Here is a 24,158-nt window from a genome sequence, read left to right as displayed (position 1 = left end):
GGACAAGTATCCATCAGAGTGGAAATGACCCTGGGGACTTGGTTCACTCATCTCAGTGAAGGGTTAAATACCCATAAAGAGAATACCAGTGGAACCCGTCTTACTTATTACAAGACGGGACCTGAACAAAGGAACAAACAATTGTTGGGCTGCTATAATCATACCAAAGAGTCCGTTTATCAGACCAAGAGAATGTTGATATGAAACATCTTGTTCAAGAGGAAGTAAGGAACCAGAGGATTACAGAGAACCAAGATCAAGTAAAGAGGAATTTTAGTTCACTTTGTATTGGAGAAAGGGAACTTTAAAGAGACACTTCAAGAAATCAAAGTACAAAGGGAATAACACCCAAGCACAGCATGAACATTTCCTTTCTCTACAAAAGGAAAAGTGGCACCAGAAAGTTGGAAAAGTCTCCAAGAGGAACTGAACAAGTTAATCCAAGAAATAGCCAGAAACTATTTAAAAATCATCTACTAGGGCTGGGAAGGGCTATCCTGGGGACGGGAGTCATTCCCCTAGACTTTTTGTTGTTTTCTCTTAGTAATAGAGCAAGTGTCGATTAGCTTTGAGACCGAGGAAAGACTATTTACTTGTTGGACTTCACTACTGACGACGAGCACCCTAGTTTGTTAGGGGAAACCCATAGAATACGGACAGAAGGTGTAATTTCTTATAATTCAATGAAATTACTTGATAAACATGCCAAATAATGGTCTGTCCTTCTGACCTACAACACAAGCTACTAGAAACCTGCAATCAGGCACTGCATCCTCCTTGTGATCCCTCCTGTCAAATCGACAAGAATAAAGGGGCAGGGGGAATCCTCCTTAAAGTCCCCTCAATATGGAACACTGGTCCCCATAGCATCCACCACATAGAGGACCACCTTGCCTTAACATACAGCTCCACCAGCCTACTCCCTAAAGCAATGCATGTGCAGAAATGGGGTGCTAAAAAAGCACCCAGGCCTGGTAGCCTTGTAGGCAATTTTGGACCATAATCTACAAAAAGGGTAGAAGTGGCTGGGTGGGCGGGGGGGTAGAGGTACTTCAGTAACAGTCCATCTGACCTCAAACATAGATCAGGGATCCACAATAGACAAAGCAAACGTTTAGGGGACCCCAAAAAGGTTTCCTAATATAAAAGCAGGACTCCACTAGTGGCTTTGGAAAATATGAACATTGATGTTGGATTGGTGATTTTACAAATCTACAGAGGGGACTAAATTCCAGGAAGGCTTTTAGTATGGCCAAATGGTCCCCTGACATTTAAATCCAGGTTTGGTATTTTTCAGTCAATTGCAATTTGCATTGTAGAATGTTTTGGTTTAAGATCATACTGGGCACGTGGCAGCTTCTTGCCTGCCCCTACTTTGTATGGTGGTTCCATAGCAAAGACCTATTCCCTAAAACCATGAAGGTGTGAATTGTGCATCCTGCCTTGCATTTCTTTCCATTCTTGTATTCGTACTTGATGCTTCTGCCACTATAAATGCAGGCCTATAGGTACCAGAATTGGAAGAGATCAACTGGACTGGATAGGCTGCTCTCTTGGGACACTAGACCACTTTAAGCTGTCTGAAGTATTTGCACCTCACGTTGCAGAGGGGAAATATTATTGTGGAACAATTGCACCAACCATGCAAGGGGAGTGGTACAACCCATACTGTTTGCTTCACCCCGTACTGTTTCTCGTTTCCATGAGAACTGCAGGACCCGGTGGCCCCACAAGGAATGGAAGCTGTGTTGTGCTATTCAGGGGGTTATCTGTACAGTCTCCTGTCTTGTAATCTCAAAGTGGCACCTGCTTTTATCCTGGTTTGAAAAGTGCATTGAGCCTGTAATGCATTCTGTGTATGAAATGTGCAGTTCCGAAAAAACTAGCAAACGCACAGAACTTTGTTTTACAATTATTACGTTACTTTTTGCGAATTAATTGCTTGCAGGCTATGGTAGGAACCTGACTTTAAAATGCAGATCGTTTCATGAAGGATTGGTATTTTACAAATAAAAGGGTCACTGAATATGAACTTGACCTGCAGTCATTTGTAATTTATTGATTTCTGCTGGGCAGACCAGATAGCTTTGAATCAAAATCATGATGCTCCCCAGGTGAGGGGATTAAATATCACAGTCCTACAGTCAGTCGTAGAAGTGTATAAAAAGAAAGTAGCGGAGCTGTGACCCCCAGCGGAGGACAGACGTGCAACACATTTTTCAAAGGTTGCAGCCATGCTGGTTGACAGCCAATTGAGTTTAAACAGATGTAATTTGTATCTAGAACTGCTATTGGGCATTAAAGTGGAGGTGTTTGAATAAGTAGTGGCACTGTTATCAGTATAAAGTACGGGTAGTAGTGGAACGCCTCTCCCGACTATTCCTGCTCACTTTGACCAGTGCTTAGATTCCCCTACACCCAACAGCACCTCATAGAGCTGACTGGGTTGCATACTGGAGCCGGAGGCACTACAGCCACCATTTTCAATGCTTAAGAACAAGCCAGCCATCATCCATCTGCGATTGTGATAGCCAGTACATCTTTTGTCTTGAGTTTTTGAGTTTAACTTGCAGCATTCGGTTAGATGCCAGTGAATCACATATATAAAACACACACATTGTGTTGGCAATGGCAGTCCTTCTTACTATCCTGACTCTTCTGCGAGTTCTCTATGGCCTGGCTGCTGTCTATTGCCTCTCCTATCTCCGGCTTTGCTAGTCACTTCCTTTTCAGGCTTTGCAATAATCTCAGCTCCACAGTGTGAATTGTTTTAGTAATTGTGATAGACATTCTGCAGCTATCTATTTTTTATATATTACACGCCCAAGACCCTGAGGTATCACGGTGAGGTTACAGACAGCTTGTTAAAACCATTTCAATTAAAATTACTAAAGCATAGATTTAACGTGAACAGTAAACGGGCAGTTTAAGAGTGGTTATGAACAGCGGGTATGGTATCTGATCTGTCAGTACTGGTTAAATAACCAGGTTTTTAGCAGTTTTTTTAAAACCAGATCGTGTTTGTTCTTTTTTGATACCAAGCAGGATGGTGTTCCAATGTTTCGGAGCTAGATATTGGAAGCTGCTCCCTCCTGCTCTTGTGTTCTTGAAACGGGGCAATCCTAGAAGGAAGTGGTTGTTGGATTTTAGGGTTCTGACAGTTTCTTTTTTGGCAATGGCTTTGTTCAGATAAATGGTCGCTTTTTTATGGTGGCATTTAAATGTGATGCATAGAGATTTGAAAAGGATTCTAGCTTTGATGGGAAGCCAATGAGCAGCTCTGCTGGTTTTAGAGATATGATCAGATCTTTTTATTCCTAGGGCAGCCCTTAATGCCTTGTTTTGGATTAGTTGCAGTTTGTTGAGATTACTGGCAGTGATCCTGAGTAACAGTACATTACAATGGTCCAGTTTGGATAATATTAGCGCTCTAGCCAAAGTGATGCAGTTAGTTGTGGTAAAGAATTGGCGGCGTAGGGCTATTAGTTTGGCAGTGTAAGAGGATGATGAGGATAGTGTGTTGATATGTTTAGTCATTGTAAGGGTGTCATCCAGATACACTCCTAGGGTTTATATTTGCCTTGAGACAGGAATCATTGTGCCATCGATGTTGTTGGCGGCGTAGTCTGGGTGGAGGGTGCCTAATTTGAATTGGGAGCCTTTGATGAGAATCTGTCTTCTCATCGTTGAGGCACAGGCTGTTCAATGCCATCCAGTTCTGAATTTTGGCATACATATTGTTGATGGTTAGCGTGTCTTGGATATAGTTCCCTGAGAGTGGTATAAGGATCTGGGTGTTGTCGGCAAAGTTGGTATAGATGACAGCCATATCGTCTAGAGCTGCAAAGAGGAGCTTGGTATAGGCATTTTAGAATGTAGGAGAGAGGCATGACCCTTGAGGTACTCCAATGGGAACTGGAATGGGGTCTGCTGCTTCTTTACCTATGGCCACTCTAGATGTTCGTTCTGCCAGGAAGGACTTAATCCACATAGTGGCATCAGTGGAAAAATTGAAGTCTTTTGTTAAGGTGGAACAGAGTTTGTCGTGGTCCACAAGATCAAACGCTGCAGACAAATACAGAAGGAGAAGAATGCGCAGTTTACCTGTGTCTCTAATGGTATCCATCTGGATTTTTAAATCCAGGAGGGCCGTTTCCGTGCTGTGGTTGGCTTTAAAGCCTGATTGTCTAGTGCCAAGAAAGTGGTTGTTTTGTAGATGTGCTTGGACTTGATTGTACGCTATTTCGTCTATAATTTTGAGTAAGAATGGTACCATTGTTATTGGTTGGTAGTTAGTGGGTACCATGGGATCAAGTGTCTTTTTTTTTTTTTTTTTTTTTCTTTTTTTTTTTCTTTTTATTTTTTAGCAATGGTGTAACCCATGCTTCTTTGATAGTGGCCGGTACCAAGGTGGCTTTAAATGAGGCGTTCACACAGTTGGTTATAATAGGTGTAAGGGATAGGGCACATGACTTGACTACATGTGCTGGGACAGAGTCTCCTTTGCAATTTGATGCTTTGAGTTTGGATATAGTATTAAGCACAGACTTGAGAGATAGGAGAGAAGTGGAAAGTGGGGTTTGGAGTTGGCTTCAGAGGTTGGATTGTAGTTGGTGGGTAGAGGTTTATCCAAGAATAGTTGTCTTTTGGTAGTGATTTTGTTTTGCAGGAGAGCGATCTTAGCGGTTCGTGCATCTTGAATAATGGTGCACCATTCTTTACTGGAGTTGGTGGCATTCGTGATGGGTGTAGGATTTTCCAATTCTCTCGATTGAAAAGAGGTCTTTGGAATCGGAGGCAGTGTGAGTGGGATCTGTCTGTCCTACGTATGGTATAGTCTGGCAGGATTGCTAGTGATGGTAGCGGTCCAGAGGCTTGGTGGAGCCAAGATTCTGTGACTACCAAGAAGTCTAATTTAAGATCAATAATGAGGTCCTGGATTTCAATGGCATGTGCTCCTAGGGACCGTGCATTGATGAGTGCCGTTATAGTTCGGGGGGTGGAGGGGGGTTCTGTCTGGCAGTAGGTAATGTTACAGTAACTGCTGTAGCTGGGCATGGTGGGTCGTTGGTAATCAGTTTTCTAAGGCATGTGTTTGCCATAGGCGATAACTTGCTAAAGGTGTTGGTATTAGGTGAATGTCTCTGAGCATGGTACCTAGTACGTGATCTTAAGTGATCATTTCTAGTATTCCCCAAGATGGGAGTGGAAAGGGTTTCCACAGCAGAGATATACATCTGTGGGCGTTCCTGATTGAAGTGTACTGGGAGTCTTACTTTGCAGAGTGCCCAAGAGTTGGAACTTCTGAGAATTTCGCCATTAGTGTGGTGAGGGAAGGGTATTCGCGTGGGCAAGAAGGGAGTGGGGCAAGGGATGGGGTGGTGGCGGGGACAGGCTCGTTTAGTGAGTCCATCGTAGTTAACATAATGGTTCCCTGTGCAGGGTATATTATTTGCGATGATAGTGAATGGGAACATGAGGGATAGCCAATCACGCATAGTTGTGAGATTATGGTGGTGTTTAGCACTGTTAATCACTGGGGTATGTACTCCTGGAAAGAGATGCGTTTAGGATAAAGTTAATTGGCAGTAGGTGTCGGGGTACAAATGTGCATCTCTATACCAAATCATTACTATCAACGCGCATGGTGAGACATAAACATAGACAACTGGCAAGTGCCATGCGGCAGTTTGGGTGCTAGTGCTAACAGCGATCACAATTGGTGTCTGGGCCCAATGAGTGAATGATTGTAGTTAGATCTACTATACTGAGTTACTAACAAGGTTTCTAAGGCGAGTGAACATAGCAGACAGTGAAATGATATACAGATGAGAATTCACTGTAGCAGAGCTATATGCGGTACGGTAGGGCGTAGAGCCTGCAGGAGACCTGAGTTACTGTGCTACTATAACGAGGACGGCTCTGTGTTTAATAGGAAGCAACAGAAGGCGTGAGGTAGGTAGTCCAGTTAGAAATCGAACCAGTAACATCAATGCATTTTGCTAGATATACAGTTATAATGCACATTTCTCCCCGTGAGCTTCTAGTACTAAACAAGGTGTCATTGGTTTAGCCGCCCCTTCCCCCGCAGCGTTAGGAATCCTGGTGTATGGCATTTGTCCCAGATCAATTGTAGTGGCTGTGCGTTGGGCCCTTTAAGGATAGTCTCCGATAGTCAGCTAAGCAGGGTAAACAATTGGTGAGGAGGGCCGGGATGGTTTCCGATAGGACTTACTTGGTCGGGTGGATTAGGGCACAGCGGGACTGCTCGGCGCTCGACGGCCCGCGCAGACAGGCCCTTGAGGTCGCGGCCCTTTAGGGGATGCGGCTGGCTTCCGCCTCGGGTCTTGTTGCCGGTAGTAAATGGAAGGTAGTGACTGATTTGCTGCCCTTTGCTTGACAGGTGCTGACATTACATTTTGTAAATGCAGCAAATTTGTATGTAGATCTGTAGAAGGATTGTACCGTTAGAAATGTCTAAATCATTATTTCGGTTAACATTTCGCTACTATGTCGTTTGTTTTGCAGAATTTAAAGGAATGTTGAAAATATCTCTGGCTACTAAATTTTCATGGGAAACGTGTGCGACTACATTTGTTATGGTCTCTTAGAAAGAATTGCACGTGTGCGATAATGATCATCAAGTGTATTCTAAAAATTCACAATAATCTGTGGGACTGCTGTGGGAATGATCTTTGGTTTAGCCCTTTGCTGGAGGCACATGCTCCATTACACGGTTTACACTACCCTCTAATAGTCCAAAGCAATGGTTTTGCTGCAAGGATCCGGTCACTGCAAATGCCCTTTGAGGTAAAGTACATGAGGTACTCTTTGAGGCTGAATAGCCTCCTTTCACACAATTGCAGAACTTCTGGCCCTGTTTGTAATTGCCCCGCTCCCTCCAATATTTCTGTGGGAGACTGATCTGATGAACGTTTGACTGAATCACCCCATGAGGGCGTTGTAGGCAGGGGGAGATTAGAAACACATGACCAATGGATGCACAGAAAGCCACCCAATTAAATGGCTATTAAAATGGAACCTTTTGTGCCTTTTTGTAGAATGATCATTAACAAGTGTGTAGCTGATGTTGTCAACACATTGAATGATGCATTGGCCATGGTGAAAGAAGTCTGTTTTTGCTAGCCAATAAGGCAGAGAGACCTGTATGGTCTGGCGCGAAGCATGCCCACTTGGGGATCTATACCCCCCCCTCCCCTCCTAAATTCTGACAAAGGTAAATATGGCATAGCCAAGGGCAGAAACTGAATATGTGCCTCATCTACTATTAATCTGAGGCATTGGTGATTACATGGATGTTTTTGACAGTCAGTAGCCCTCTCGCAGGTCCAGTATTCCTTAAGGCACCCAGTTTTACCAGTACATTGAAAGCTTGGAGGTCAATTGGCTGGAAATCTCCTGGTGGCATTTTGACAAACAATATTCAGCAAAATACTCCTCATTATACGTTGTCAAGGGTTTTGACCCATGTTGAATCCTTAGACTGGGTAGATGTGGGGATGAGCTGTCGCCGCCCACATTCACGCCAGAATCCAGGAGAACTGCACAGTTGGCACAAGACCACTCCAAAGATACAACCTTCTTGTGGGGGGTTCCACATCACCACTCTACTGTAAGGATGCCATCAAAACGATGTTAAGCAAGGGTCCTATTCTATCAAGCAAAAGACCACTCTATTGAAATGCAGTAATTCAAGACCGATCCCAAAAATTGATGCAGTACCGACAAATTCCCCAAGGCGGCGCTAGCGGTGTAAACTCCGACAGGAGAGCTGGCTGACAAAGGGACCTGAGTCAACTGGACTTCAAAGGCCTGTTGGTTAATTAAAAAATCTTAGCCACCTGCTGTTCCCAGAGGCCAAGAGGCTAAGAACTCTTAACACCCCAGAGACTCACCACAGGAGGCAGGGTATCACATGGCCCTTCTGAGTGAGAGGGAGGGGGTTTCCCCTTCAGCCTGGAGGAGAGAGACCATAGCCCCTTTCTGTTGAATGGGGTATGTTAATTTTGAGTTTCCTGTCAACAGCCCTCTGCCAGCAAGGAGAGACATGTGATCACTGACCCACCCAGACTTCTGGAGGCGGACCCAAACACTTTGGGGAGTTGAATTGCAACAAATCTATATTTTATAGAAACAGTGATAACTTATTGTAACCAAATGACAGGAATGTACAACTTTGAGAGTCTTAGTTTGAAAAATGCCCTCACGATTTGAGTCCAAACTCCAATTTGTACCCTGTTCTGGGGCAAAACCCTGCTAATTATGAATATTGTAGACAATTTATTGAAGCTAGAGACATGGAAAGTTACTGGGATATATGTGGAAGGGAAATGTACCTTTGTATAATTTTTGATGAAAATCCCATATTGCACAACCCACTAAAATCGAAAATAAGTTGCCATTTTTGAATGCAAGCTCCTAGAAACGCCAGAGGCGGAACAGACTACCTTAAGCAAGGTGTAATATGTACATGTAATGTCAACCACTTGTGTACCTGGGAAATATGTATTTGAATCAAATATAGATTTGTGGGCAAATTGACCAGGGGAGGATCCTCTGACCCATAAACAGACCTCATCACTCTGACTCACAACCCAATTCCCCCAATCATGGGAGAGGGGAGAATTGGGCCAATGACAAGTAGAGGGGCAGGCTCAGTTATGCCAGGCACACACCGATTTTCAAAACCCATAAAAAGAAACTGCTGGGACAGGTAGAGGCATTCAATTCCATTTTCTGCGGGACGCTCTGCCGGGAGACTCCAGACTTCACATCCATCAATCTTCAGAGACCAGAAATTTACTTCAGGACTTAAAGCAAGGGCCTAAACCCACAAACTGAGAACTCTTCTCAGCAGGCCTCAGCATCCTTAAAATCATTTGCAAACTATTCCACAGCCGGGCGAGCTGTCTGAATTCTTTTGCCAAGAACTTTTGCCAGTACCCAGAGCAGTTTTACATCCAGAATCCACTTGATCCGGACCGGAAAGCAGAGCAGTATCCAGAACCAGAGGCCGCTGTATCCAGAGAGGCTAGACCAGCAGAGCTGACCCAGACTGCTGTGAGCAGAACCAGAGATCCGGATCGCTGTGAGCAGAACCGGTGCCTGATTGACCCGCCGAGCAGAGAGAACCGCCGCTGGACGTTTTGACCAGATCCGTGACAAGGCCTATTTCAAATTTATATTGTTAGTACCTAGCACAACTGTGCAGAACCAATCTCTTAGGTTAAAATAGTTTGGATTAGATTATTTTAACTAAGTAGAACTGCCTCCTAGTAATCCTGTCATTCTAAAGCTGCGAGCTGTCCTGTCATTCTAAAGCTGCAAACTGTCACCTGTCATTTTGAGTTTTACTTTAAATCCGAAAATCTGCCTTTATTAAATCGTCCGTATCTCTTGAACCGTTTGGGCTAGGAACGGAATTTAAAAGCTGTGATTCTAAGCTTTCCAACAAACCTAGAACCGACTTCCTACTTCCTATACTTTTTCCGCAATCGCGATTTACGCACTCGCGAAAATTACCGCGATTTTTGGCTCAATTTCTCCACTTGTCAAAATAGCAGCTCCATTCTTTCCTTTGTTAAAAATCCGTTTGCAACCTGGTAATAACTCAGAGCATTGCTAAAGTGAGCCTGAACTAATACCAACAAGCATCTCTCACTCACCCTGAATCTCTAGAGGGAATTAAAATCAGTTAGCACATTTTCCCATCCATTGCCATCACATTTTAAAAGCATTTTGGGCCTGTGTTTCAAACTTCTGCCTGTTTCCTCTAAGCTTGCTTGGGGGGGGGGGGAACTGAATTCCATATTGTATTTGATTGTATTCCCCAAGACTGTGTGTTACTTCCATCTCCTTGCATTGCATATAGGGGGGTGTGAATTGCCACCAGGGGAAAAGTGATTACATTGTCTTTTGTTGAAGCCATATAAGTTATTTTCTCTACTGCATTTTATTCCACCTTGCATTTCCTTGAAACCATCAAGCATTTTCAGCTACCTCATCCTCTACACTACTCCTAACTAACCAAATCAGTGTACCCGTGTAACATTATCCATTGTTGATCACGGTCATATTCTGAAGTGTGATATCCGTTATCAATTTATTTATAAAGTGTGATGGATATATATTGTTGAATTGTCCAAATAAACCTTTTAAATTTGCAAAACAAACCTACTTCTTGGCTCAGTGGGGTCAGGCGGATTCTAAGAGGGGGTTGTTATACAAGGGTTGTCATCCAGAGTACTGAACTGCACATAAAAATACATCAATAAGGCTTTTCCTCAGCATCCCAGACTAGGCATTGACTTAGCTGTAGTGTTGATTGAATATCGCTTACAACGTGAGCCATTGTCGCCAATGGCAGCAATTCCTGTATGCTGTTGACCAAATCGCAGTGCTGGAGAGGACCTCTTGGAAAGAAAATGATTGTACATCAACTTTCAAAGAAGGTAATTGAGGTCCAAATAAGACTACTTCAGCACCCAATGAAAAATGTGCAGTGGAATCACCATGTGTCTCGATTGGATACTGTAGTAGTGTTTGAGTCATATGCTATGCCTTTTCAGGTAGGAGATAGAATGAATATGGCATAGATCTGGAAGGAATGCAACCCTACCACATCCTCTACCTTGAATGTTTTTCCTCCCATACTGAGAAGCCACTGCATGAGAAGATTGGCAGGGATTATTTGCCTTTGTTCTTAAGGGGTAAATATGATCTTCCAGTCCCCAAATACTTGTTTTTTTTAATCATCCTTTCAAAATGCTGACTGAAGAGCGTCTCCCACTGGAAAGTCAATCTAAGACCTTTCTTTGAACTGTATTAGTCTCCTGGAAACCCGAGCCAGGGATTCCAACAGGGAGGCGCAAAGAAACATTCAATGTCATTGACTGACTGAAAGTCATCAAATGTTGTGTCCAATAGAAAATCATGCCCAATTAAATGCCAGCAGTTCTGCAGGTGTGCTCGATCCTAACCTACCGCAAACAAATTGCAAATCGTCATAAAAAAAATTGTGCTGCACAGGCCTGATAAGTACTATTCCTTGGAGATTAGTCATGGTGAACAGCCGATCAGTGTCTACTTATTTATCCACTGTCTCCAACTAGTAGCATCCTCGTCGGCCCTACAGGCATTACTGAAGACACTACCTTGGGCTTTTTTTTATTTTTAAATTCTTCCAGTTTATAACCTCCTATAAAACCAAACCCAGAATGTGCTCTCTGCACTACTTCACATATTGTCTAATTGCAGGCAAGAGAATTTACCACCAGTTGGTCATATTGGCAAAACTCTAAATTGGCAGGCGTTTCCCTTCTCTAATACGCCTTCGTCCTCAGAAGGCTTAGTAGAAGAGGGGCTCTCATAGTTTTGCCCACTAAATCAGTGCTGAAGCCACTGAAGGCTGAAGGGGCTCAAACAATTTTCCTTACTCAGTCTTTCAGAGAGTAGTATTGTTATATGTGGGAAGATGCCGGTGTTAATTGACTTCCTCCTTAGAGGGTGGCCATGCCTGCAGTGTCGGCCACAATCCAACTCCACCATCCATCTTGCAGACAATTGATCTGCAACAGAGCAAACGCCGTGGGCACACCCACCCCTAGCCCCCATCAATTTGGGCTCTAAACCATGCTCTCACACCCACTGCCCCATTTGAAAGGAGCACAGCTTTTGCCAATTGCCATTCTGCAACAATGTCCTGATTCCACTACACTTGCATTCCTATTTAACTTTCTCTTCTGCAAGCTGAATGTGACTCAGTGTTACACACATGTAGGGAATGGAAGGCTGTTGGCTCTGAATGCCACTTGGCTGGACCTCGGTTTTGTATGAAAATAAGCTACCATAGAATGGCCGTGTTCTCATAGATGAACCAGTGCATAGATTATCAAAAACATTTCATTGAAATAGCTGATTTTATTACAAAAAGAATGCATACACAAAATGGCATGTTCGGTGCATTGTCCACCTGTATAAATAACTCCACATTGCATAGTGCACCAGCCACCTAATGGGTTTGACGGAAACGCAAATACTTTGATCAGAAACACAATTTCTGTTGCTACTTCTGCAGTGTTCCGTGTTCCATTCCATTCATTACGGAGTTTCTTCAGGGAATGTTTGTATTAAAACTCATTACAATTTATTCTAAATCCACTGGAACTCGGACATCCCAGGAATGGGTGGGTGATATTGCCACCGGGTAAAGTAAATTGAGTAATTGCTTCCAATTCAGTTTCCACGAATGGGCGGTTTTTTACCAGCTTTGCAAATAAAAAAAACAATATGAACTACGTTTTCCTGGGTTTACCGGAGGGGGTGGGAGTTACTCCCAAAATTTCTGTTTCTTTTGTCCCCCAAAGAATCTTGTAAACGAAATTGCAGGCAGGAAAACATCCCCTTTTTTCACAATTTCTTTTTAAGCCCAATGTTTGGTGCTCGCCCCACCCAGAAAAGACATTGTGAAAAATATTAGGTGGGGGAAAAGCCCAAATGGCCAGTTTCGTTCCACAGGTGAAATTTTGAGATTCACAGAGCAGATTATCGCTATTTTCGCCCACTCGGTCCCAACTCTGGATTATACATACCCACTGCATCAACAACCTTTGGAGGGGATTTCCAAAATCGCCCTGATTGTGGACCAGTGATTCCCCTGGTTCCAAAAGGGAGATGCTGTAGTCCATAGAGAGAAGAGGCTTGCCAGGCAGGAGTTGCCATTGGTAGCACGTAATGCAGCAGTAGCTTCCATGCGTTCTGCTGGCCTCTTGCTTTGGTTTCCAAGTACATGTAGTTGAGCCCTTGAATGATTCTAGATTCCCCCCCTCCTTACCCGATATACGGAAACTGAGCTGGGGTGTCTCCATTCTGCTGGTCACGGGACCTGCAACATTCAAAACCTCAGTGGCTGTGCAACCATGGATAGTCAACACTGGTAGTCAGGACATCTCTGGTTTAGATGTGGGTTATGGGGCTAGGACTCCCTGCTCAGTTGAAAACTTTATTCGGACACACAATGGCTCTCCCCATGCTCTGGATAGGCCAAACCCAGAAAGCCACAAAGCCAGGGGTTCAACAAGAAGTTTAGCCACGACACTGACCAAATGGCCACCTCGCAGTAAAAAAAAGAAATGGTGCACAAGAGTGCACCCAGAAACTGCAAAAGTCACCACTGCCAGCATCCTCTTTGAGCTACACTGGTTAATGAACAGTGCCCTTAAAGTAAAAAAAGGGGAACATGGTCTCCTGCACTATTAACCTTTAAGGGTGGTAGGAATGCTAAAAACAAAGTGGGGGGACATGGTCGAATGACTCACAAATGCTCCCTAAAACAAAATGAATTAAGTTAGTGAATGAGTTTGACAAAGAGCCCACTCAATGAAGATAAGTCAGGAATGCCAAATCAGGCAGGAGCATGAGTCGCACTGACGGGCATGTGAGCAGTCACATTGATTGATATGGAAAGCTGCAAAGAGATCTTTCCTAGCAATCATTTTTTGGGTGACAAAAGCTTACAAGTCATGTCGCTGAGGAGCACAAATACAGAAAAGTTAAAGATTATTGGGACACCTTTTTAGTATCGTCATGGCACATACTCATTTGTCCTGCGTATTCTCGTCCATTTCACTAGGGGGCTGGAAGTTAAACATGGTTCTGATTCTATTAACAATTTTTAATGCTTTTTCTTTCATTGCAGCATCGATATGTACACAGAAGGAACAATTGATCTTATGTATCTCATCGTTCCCCTCGGCTTTCTTCCACCCGAAGATAAGAAAAAAGGTGTCGAATTATTGCTAGATAAGGCCACTAACAGATACTTCCCGGTTTACGAGAAGGTACCGTATTTGATTTTTCTGGGATCTTTATAAACTTCCTCTTCGAGGAGGAAGTTGTGGCAGTGATCGTCCTGTGTTTAAGAATGTACTTTGGAGTTATCTCATACATTTCTACATACATGTTGGCTGGAGTGCATGACTACTGTTGCTTTTTGAACTAGGCAGCATTTCATTTGTTGCACTATGGGGCACTTCTTTCCTTTCTGTCCTTATGCATAGGCACTGCGGGGGTGCTGTCTTCTCAGGCAGATTTACATCCATGCCACCTTTTCCTGCATTGTGCCTCACAATTCCATGGTCCACCCACCCAGTATTATTCAGTTTGTACATGGAGCTGCTGAAAGAGAGCCGATTGCTTTCTGAAGTGGTCGCCATTCATCGGTATTTTGACCACCGTCAACACCACCTATCTATTCTTCAGGCCTGGAGAATGCTCACTTAGTTGCCCTGGCTGCCAGTCTTGGCCAAAACAACATTGCTCCTTCTCGTACAGGACCATTCAGTACCTTGGCTTCCTTCTAGACTCCATTCTCTTGTCCAAGAAAGCTCTGCTAGCTCAGTTCCTGCAACATCTGCAATACATCAAATATTTTACCCCTCGAACTTCAAGTACAAGCTCTTACATTGCATCAATAAGTGGTGGGGATGCCCTCTTTTCAGGGTCTCCAAAGAGGCCTTGCGACCATTAAAATCTGCACTGCATTCAGCCAACCAGTTTTAATAACTGGAGCCTGCATGTATGACCACATTACTCCTACATTCCGTCACCTTTCCTCCGCTATGTACGGGCGTCCCTCGTGAGGGACTGTAACGGAACCTCTTTTCCACCAGAAAGACATTTTACCTTTAAATCTACTGGCGTGCGGCCCCAGGAGCGAGGGCTTCCTTAACCCCTGCTCTTCGGCAACACACCTGTCCCCTTTTCTGCATTGATGGGAACAGACCGCTACCACCAGCGCTCCAGGGTGAGGCCTTGAGTCTCTTAATTCCATGCGCTTTGGGAACACTGTCCACCGTTGCACTAGTTTGTCCCCGGTGCATGTCTGCCTTGACAGGCTTTAGCAGGTACCAGTCGTGCAACGGTTGCTTCCCTGTAGCAGACCTGCACACTCTGTATCCGGTGCCTGGGTGAAGACCACAGATGGGACGGGTGCTCTGTTGCAACGGTCACGCCCAGGTCGCTTAAACACCAAATTGTGCATTGGAGAGAGCCGTTCAACAAGACGCCTCCATGACATCATGGACTACATCCAGTGGAAGACCAAGAATGTAGGTGCCTTATTTTCCTTTCCCGGGGGAAGCCCTCAGGCGGGAGGGGTCAATCGACCGGCTCGGGGAGTACCGAGGCTCACACAGCTACAGGCCTCACGGCCGAGGGGTCCAAGGGCCCTACCAGTTGCACCATAGAGGGGCCTTTTGAGCTCTAGCACTACAGGGACTCTTGACGAGGGACCTTGCCCTTATAACTGGTCCATTACTCGAGGGGGCGCCTATATGCAGGGACAGCACTACTGGCCGGGAGGCCGAGTGCGCACAGCTTACCGGATGTACACCTGAGGTGCAGAGCCGGTGCATACAGGCATGCAGGCCGAGCCCGGGATCATGCCAGCTACAGGTCCACATGCTCAAGGCACGGACAAAATGGCGGTGGCATGAGACAAGATGGCCGCCACTCCCGATCCTCCAAGGCGGTAACCCACACAGGCAGGTGCAGAGGCTGCCAGCCAGGCGATCAACAGAAGAGAAGCGTAACTCTAATTGCAGATTGGGTACCAATGACACCCGTCCCCTGGTCCACGTCATACCGAACATCTCGGGGTTCCAGGTGCAGTGACCCAATGTGCGGACAGGCTGGGGAGGCAGCAGGCATATTCGCCTCCAGTGCAGGATTGGCTCAGCCAGCCTGCGAGGACAGGTTTTTCGACAGTCATGTCTCATGCGATCTCCACAAATGGGCTCCATTCTCAGGGGCATTATCAAGGACATGTTGCCCCCGCAACTCAGCCCATGATGCTGCCTCCACCTCCGCAGCAGCCCGTTCCTGAGGCTCCAGTAGCACCACTGCAGGTGCAAACCCCCACACTGGAGGCACCTCCAAAGGGGGCTGGTGTCACACCACCAGAGGCAGATGACCAGCAGGACACAGACGAGGAAGAGCAGGACACACCTTCGGCAAAAGCCTTCCATGACAGGATTGCTGTCCTGTCCGAATACCTGGGCATTCCCCAGGCCCAGAAGGAGCTTCTTGAGGCAGGAGTTCTGGCGGAGGTCCTAAGCATCAGGGCGGAGGCTAGATCATGCACTCCCCCACCCCCCCATTCCCAGAAGGATGTGCAGGCCTTGGCCGTGAAGGGGTGGCTCAAGCCACACTCCATGCAACCTGTTAACAAAAAGCTGGATGCTAAATTCAGATAGGCCGAGGGGGTCAGCATGCTACTCTCGCCACAACCACATCAGTTATCGCTGCAGCATACATGTTTGCTAAGCCCCAGGCGTCCTCAAGTACTGCCACAGCAGCCCCCTTGAACATGGAAGAAAAGACACTTGAATCATATGGCAAGAAGATCTAATCCAATGCCGGTCTACACCTCCGGCAGGCCAACGCAGATGCCATCTTGGCTGCGTCTAATCAATACCTGTGGAGGGAAATCGCAGACTTCCTGCCTGACATCCCTAAGGACAAGCAGGCCTCATTCAAAGCGGGTGTAGCTGAGGCGTAAATCGTGACACAGGATATTATGGAGGCCACATCGACACAGCTAACGGAGCGATCTGTCTCGCAATGGACATGAGGCACACGGCTTGGCTAAAGGCTACCAGGTTCCACCCGGATGTCCAGGATAGAATCCTGGACCTTCCCTTTCAAAGGGGGAGATCTTTTCCACTGCACAACTGATGAAGAGCTGGACAAGAATAGCAGCTCTCAGATGGCCAAGTCGCTGGCCATTCTTACCAAGCCAGCAGCAAAGCCTTTTTTACAGACAGTCTCACTCAGACAAGGGGCGATCTTTCGGCGGTTTCTGCGAGTTCCAGGACCACAAAGCCAGGCAGACTGACAGGTCCCCCAGTCAGCACAGGCAAAAACACCCCAAAGCCTCAAGTAAGGGGTTCTTCAAGTCCCCCTCCCACTCATCAGCCTCTGACCAATTACCATTCCTTTCAGGTCCACAGCACCCCAGTTGGGGATAAGCTGACCTTGCACAGTCGGGCTTGGCGGGCAAAGTTTGCAGACGCATGGATCATCTCAGTTGTGTCCTGGAGCTTCCGATTGCCTCTTCCTTCTCTCCTGAGCTCTCCCCCCTCTCCCACAGATCAGTACACCATCACTCCTAGCAGAGATTTGCTACCTTTGAGAACGAGGCGGAAGAGGAGGTCCTACCCCCCCCCCTCCACCAAACCCCCCTCAATCATCAGAGGCAGGGCTTTTACTCTCTCATTTTATCTATTCAAAAGAAGAACCAGGCGGGGGGCGCTTTTGAGCTGAACAGTGATGGCAGCCTGCCGCGCTCCTGACGGGGGAATACTTAAAATCAAAAAAGAACCTCATACACACAGCAGATCCTTTTCTAATTGCAGTGGCCTCTGGGGGAGCCCCTCCACCACATCCTTGCCGACTCATGAGGCGGGGGACCCCCGGCAAGCAGAGAAACGACTGAGGCGGGAGTTGGCGCTGTGCAAGCCTGGCTGCCCCATACAGCAGCTCCAGCGGCCGCGGCCCCCTTCGGCTACTGCACACCACGGCGTGGCTGGTCTTCATGGAGGAGGGGCGCCCCGCGTTGGGAGCGCACCAGGGGGCCACGTTTGGAATGCGAACATTGCGCTCTCCCCCATGCTGTGCCGATTGAGGGGCCGGGAGCTGCGGAGCATGTCGACCCGTAGCCAGCTGAGGGACCGCCCTGCTGGGCAGTGGTGAAATCTGGACACCGCGGATCCCCTTACTTCGTGTCCTGAGGTGCTGGGGGGACTGCTGGGTCACCGTTGAGCCCGCTCCAGTGCGCTGGGTGCTTGCCCCCAGTCTAAACCCCCCCCCCCCCCGGCTGCCGCCCCTCCTTGGATTCACGCTGTGCAGGACATGGTAAGAGCCCCGGGGGGGGCGGGGTTGCGCCTATACTTCGGCGCTGCAGGCCGCGGGGGCTCCCTTGTCTCCCCACCAGGCTGGAGGGGCAGCTGATGCTGGACTGCGGGCTCGGACTGGGGGGGGGGGTCTTCGACTCCGGCGCTCAGCTGGAGGTGACGCCCGCGCATAGAGGACTGGCCTTGTAAAGAATCTCTCCCGCAGGCACACATAAGCACTCGGGGCGACCCCCACCTTACACAGCCCATCTCAATCCTGGCATTTGAAATACATCGACTGCAACTTGGGCCCAACCTTGAGTACTGGCCTGTTCATACCACCGGGAGTCAGCCGCGTGCCGCCTGGATGTCGGACACTGCCAAATTCATAGTTAACCCCCCCCCATCCCTCTCCCCCCCCCCGAACACTCTGACCCCCCTCCCTCGCTACTGCCGCCTCGGCAAGACACTAATGGAACTGGGAACACCAGAACTGGAGGTGCATCTACAAAGGTTCAAAATGGGGATTTGAACTTCTCCAGCATGGAGTCTGGCATGGATTCACATGCTCATGAATATTCCCTGTCGTCAGGCTGGGAATCCTCGGTAAAGAAAAAAAATCAGTATCAGTTTTGTTTCTGATCTGTCTTTCTTAGTAGCAACCAATCGCTGGTCTCTGGGTCATACTGCCCCCAGCCAAGCGTTTTTGCGCTTTTTCAAAGATTTATCTAATTTTTCGGTTTAATCGAGCCTCAAGCTCCACCATTTTGGATTTATCTATGCCCCTCAAGGGTGAAGTTTTCATCGAGTTATGCTTCTTGGAGGATTCCAGAAGTTTCTGTGGCCTACCTCGCGGACGAGAGGAACATGGCCCAGGAGAAGGGAAACTCGACTCCCGGCAAACTGTTCAGGATCTGCCCTGGCTGCAACCTACAAAATGTGTTCGAGGACGAGCATTCGAAATGCCTTTACTGCCTCCACGAGGACAAAACGCACGTGTAGAAGGACTGTGCGTTTTGCATGAACATGTCGGATCGTACTGAGGGATCGTCGGACCAGTCTCTCCAACTGGCTGGAAGGCAAGAGCCCAGCAGGTGAGAAGTCGTCCGAGCGGTCTTCTAAATCCTGTGAGGGTGCCCCGGCGACAGGGGCCCAACAGAAGGCAAAGCACCGTGGGCACCGGGAGCGCCGAACGGTCGGGCTCCTCGGCTGCCAGGCAGGGCGCACCTTCACTGACACCAAGCGCGAGCCAACGCTCTGGCTCGGGGAAGAGAAAATCCGAGAACCCGGCTAAGCTTCTGGAGAGGCCCTGGTCGATCTCGAGGGATCAGGCCAAAGGGGAGAGAGGCGGTGACCCTCCCACTAAGGTGAAGGCCTCGAGCGCGCCCAAGGTGGTGAAGGCCTTGATCCCGGTCAAGGCCTCGTTTGAGAGATTCGCTGCGGTACTGGCGAAGCCGATGGAGGCTATCCTAGTGGAGGCGAACTCGGGCCCAGAGTTTCCCTGTCCCCGCAGAGGGAATCCTCTTTTAAGCCCGTCGAGGACCCCCGTGAAAACCCCGGTGGAAAAAGGGGGGGGGCCGGTAGCCGTGACGGACACGGGACACAACCTCCGAGGAGGAACTGACTGCGAATTTGGAAGAGGCCTGGCCCCACGGGAGGGATCCCGACGAGGGGGACGAGGCGAGCGAGGGTGGCGGCGACTAGGTTCCCGTGGAGGAGGAACAACTGTCGCTCCCGGCACGCCCGTCACAACCCGAGCCACAAGACAACTCGGCGGCCAATTTGATGGCAATCCAGGCCTTATGCACAGAGATCGACGAGACTGCCCCTACCCCCGACGGATGACCCAGCTCAACCGGGTCCGTCGGGAAGCCCTCCAAACAAGAGGAGCAAATTCATCTGGCTCCCCTTCAGCCCTCACGGCCTTCTCAGCCTTTGTTGCCCCCCTCGGTCCCGAGGGATGACACGGGAACAGACATGGCCCTGACGGGGACGGATGACGACGGGACTGACCTCCCGTCTCCGATTCCTTGGGTGTCTCCTCCCGACGAAATTGGCTCTTTCCACGCCATGATTGCCAGGGTATCCAAGCTTTTTCAACTCTGCCCCGAAGAAAAGAAGGAAGGCTTACTCTACCAACGGCGCGAGGCCAAGTGTAAGACCGTCCTCGCGGTGCCGTTGCTGGATGACATCTGGGACGAGGGTCTTGCCCTCCTGAAGAACCCGTCCACGACGCCTGCCAAAAAGGACCGGTACGAGAAGTACCGGGTCCCTGACGGTGCCCCTTTGTGCCTTAGGGAACAACCGACCCCAGATTCAGTCGTCTCGGCAGCGGCCAAGAAGAAAGCGGGGGGGCTTCAACTTCCCCACCGGACGGCGAGGGAAAGAAACTAGATGCCATGGGATGACGAGTCATCTCGTCGGCGGCGATGATTAAGGCGGCCAACGCCCTAGCGATTGTGGCCCGCTACAACAGGGAGTTGTGGTACAAGATTGCCCCCCTGTTGGACTTCCTCCCGGACGAGAAGAGGGCAGAGGCCCTGGCGATCCTACAGGACGGTGAGGTGGCGTCGGACCACGCCATAACGGTGGCCACGGACATTGCCGACACCGGTTTCCGCCAGTTGGGCAACGGCGTTTGCCTTCGACGGCAAGGGTGGCTCAAGGCGACGGATTTCCGCCAGGACCTGCAAGCCAAAGTTTTGGACATGCCCTTCGACCGGAACAATCTGTTCGAAAAGACGGTGGATGAGTCTGTGCAGGCCATTAAGACCGACATGGAGACGGCTCGGGCCTTGGAAGTTCTGTAGCAACGGCGGCCACCCTTTCGGAACTCCGGAGGCAAGCAAGGTGCTTCCAAAGGATTCGGCGGCGGCTCCTCGACCTACCGTCAGGCGGCCCACTCCTCGTCGCAAGAAGCCTACAGGGGAAGAGGCACGTCAGGTGGATCTCGCTGTCGTCGCCAGGGAGGCCAAGGCGGCAAGGCTGCTTCCAAGCAATACTGAACCGGCCGTTGCGTCGGGCCCCCACCGAAGCACCCCAGTGGGAGGCCGGCTGACAAGGTTCGTCTGCGTGTGGGAGTCAATCTCCACCAACCATTGGGTGCTGGATGCCCTGGCCCACGGGCACACTCTGCAATTTCTAAAGTGCCCCCGAATTCCTCCCGTGGCCAGGAAGGAAAACCACATCCCTCAACTGCTGTTGGAGGTAAGGGCGATGCTCAAGCAAGGAGCCATCGAGCTCGTCCCAAAGAGGCTCTGGGGCTCTTGAGTATACTCGAGATACTTCCTCGTCAGAAAGAAGACCGGAGACTGGCGCCCCATCCTGGACTTGCGTCGGCTAAACAAATACATACATCAAGGCACAGAAGTTCCGGATAGTCACCCTCCAGTACGTGCTGGGCCAGCTGGAGGAAGGCGACTTCCTATTGTTGTTGGATTTGGAGGATGCGTACTTTCACATCCCCATCCTAAAAGGACACCGAAAGTTTCTCAGGTTCGTAGTCCAAGGGCGGCACTACCAGTTCAAGGCCCTCGCGCCCAGGGTGTTCACCAAGTGCCTAGCACCAGTGGCGGCGCGGCTGCGCCTGCAGGGGATCCACGTCTACCCCTACCGGGACGACTGGCTCATCCAAGCAGGGACAGGGGAACTCGCCGTCGAACACACAGCGAAGACCGTCCAACTTCCCCATATCCCACCTGGTTCCGTCGCAGGTTGTGCTGTTTCTGGGAGCCAAGCTTGATACAGTAGCGCAGTTGGCCTCACTGTCGAGGAAAGAACGCAGGACATCCTGGGCAAGGTACAGCGTCTGCTGGCCACAGACGTGGCCAGAGTGAGGTCCATCAAGTCCTTTCTCAGGATGATGTCCTCTTGCATCGATCTGGTGCGCCTGTGCAGGCTTCGGATGCGTCCTCTGCAGGAGTTCCTCGACGCCCGTTGGATGCAAGCGACTGTCGGCTTCGAGGACAAGATCTCGCTCAACGAAGTATTCCGCCAAGCAATTCGATGTTGGGGCACCTGTGCACATCTCACAGCGGGCGCAGACTTTCAGACCCCAGCATACCAGGTGACGGTGACGACGGATGCCTCCCTGGAGGGGTGGGGAGCGCACACCGGAGATCTTCACGCGAGAGGCCTGTGGCTCCCGTAGGAGAGGCCGCTCCACATCAACATACTGGAGCTCCGAGCAGTGTTCTGGGCCCTCAAGTCATTCCTCCCGTCCCTCGAGGGCAAGGTGGTGAGGATCTTCACCAACACCACCACAATGTTCTACATCCGGAAGCAGGGAGGAACCAGATCCCCAGCCCTGTCCAAGGAAGCCCAGGATCTGTGGCACTGGGCCGTTGCCCAGGGGATGTTTCTGGTACCTTTTCATCTAGCATGGATAAACACCATTGCCGACTCACTCAGCAGGGAGCCGCGCTCGTGTCACGAGTGGGAACTATGCCAGGATCAAGTAGATCAACTCTTCCGGCGATGGGGCAAACCCCAAATCGACCTGTTTGCGACGGCGACGAACTCCAAGTACCAGAGGTTTGCCAGCAGTTTCCCCCAGCCGAGGAGCATGGGTGATGCTTTCTCATTCCCCTGGGACGGCCTTTTCCTGTATGCGTTCCCATCGTTACCATTGCTGCTCAGGCTCATCAACCAACTCGAGAGGTCCTGGTGCAGCATGATTCTCGTGGCACCGAGGTGGCCGAGACAGATATGGTTCCCGGACCTTCTGGACTTGTCAGTGTCCCCATCAGTCAAACTCTCGACGGACGCAGATCTTCGCTCCAGAGAAGGAGGCTCCATTCTTCATCACAACCTGGAGTCGCTGAACTTGCAGGCTTGACTCCTGCAGTACTAGAGTTTGGAGGGTACGATATCCCGGCTGACTGCAGAGGTTCTTGCAAAGGCCAGGGCGTCCTCAACTCTCAAGTGCTACGGACACAAGTGGAAGAGGTTCTGTCTGGTGCCGTGCACAGAAGATTAACCCTCTACGAATTACAGCCCCTCAAGTGCTACCGTACTTACTGTCGCTGGCCAAAGCTGGACTAGCTCACGCTTCCATCAAGATACATCTGGCAGCGATTTCCCGATACACCAGAACTGCAAGACGGTCGTCCCTGAGGTCTCATCGCCTGGTGAAGTTTATGAAAGGACTGTTCCGATCGTTCCTGCCGGTGAAGGCTCCAGCCCCAGCAGGGGAGCTCAACGTGGTGCTGACCAGGCTCATGGGCCCGCCATTCGAGCCCTTGCATTCAGCTCCGTTGAAGTGCCTGTCGTGGAAGACTGCGTCCCTTGTGGCCATCACCTCTGCACGACGCGTGGGAGAGATTCAGGCCCTTTCCTGCAAGCCTCCATACCTGACTTTCCACGAGATGAGGGTGGTGCTGAGCATGCACCCCTCCTTCATGCCCAAAGTGCAGTCGGACTTCCATCTCAACGAGCCCTTGGTGTTATCAGTCTTTTTCCCGCCGCCTTTGTCACCGGCCGAGAGGACTTTGCACTCGCTGTATGTAGCTAGAGCGCTGAAGTTCTAGGTGGACCGAACAAAGAGCTTTCAGAAGACATCACAGCTGTTTGTGAACTGTGGACCTGTGAACCAAGGGAAGGCTCTGTCGGAGGCTTCCATTTCCAGATGGCTCTCCGGCTGCATCATGCACCGTCATCGGTTGGCAAACCGACCGTTGCCCGGCCGTCAGAGCCCATTCGACCAGAGCGATCGCTGCTACCCCGGCCTTCTTGTCTGGTGTGCCCCTGCTGGACATCTGCAGGGCTGCTACGTGGAGGTCGATGCACACCTTCACGAGATTTTACTGCGTCAACCAGGATTCCAGGGAGGAGTCCAGAGTCGGCCAGGCTGTGCTGCGCAACCTGTTCGCTTAAGGTGAGCCTGGTGAGGAGGTAAGAGATGCTTAATGTTGAGTTTTATGTAATGCTTAATGTTGAGACTTGCCACCTCCCGTGGTTGTGCATGTGTGTACTGCTATGTATTCTTATATTCATGAGCATGTGAATCCATGCCAGACCCCATGCTGGAGAAGGAACAAGTTACTTACCTGTAACTGTTGTTCTGCAGCATGGGTCTGGCATGGATTCACATGCGAACCCTCCCTCCTTCCCCCTCTGCGGCTCTTCACTTGGTCAAACTTCCACTTTACATGCTACCAAATCTGAGGATGGCTGCCGGGGGCGGGGCTTAGGGAGAGGGCAGTCATTGGCTGGGGGCATTATAACCCAGACACCAGTGATTTACTA

At 49.2% G+C, this 24,158-nt stretch overlaps 1 protein-coding gene across 2 annotated transcripts in view; it reads left to right on the top strand.

Moving 5' to 3' along the window:
• The window catches only part of LOC138453357 (glutathione S-transferase A4-like), a 386,216-nt gene that overhangs the window by 292,736 nt on the left and 69,322 nt on the right, over nt 1-24,158 (top strand). For both annotated transcript variants that reach the window (XM_069606111.1, XM_069606110.1), the window contains exon 5: nt 13,718-13,859. In XM_069606111.1, the coding sequence (XP_069462212.1) occupies nt 13,718-13,859 (142 nt within the window). The remainder of the gene's footprint in view (nt 1-13,717; nt 13,860-24,158) is intronic.

Source organism: Ambystoma mexicanum, chromosome 4p (assembly GCF_040938575.1).
Source record: "Ambystoma mexicanum isolate Mex_15411 chromosome 4p, UKY_AmexF1_1, whole genome shotgun sequence".
NCBI lineage: Eukaryota > Metazoa > Chordata > Amphibia > Caudata > Ambystomatidae > Ambystoma > Ambystoma mexicanum.
This window is presented reverse-complemented; position numbering and strand designations above follow the sequence as displayed.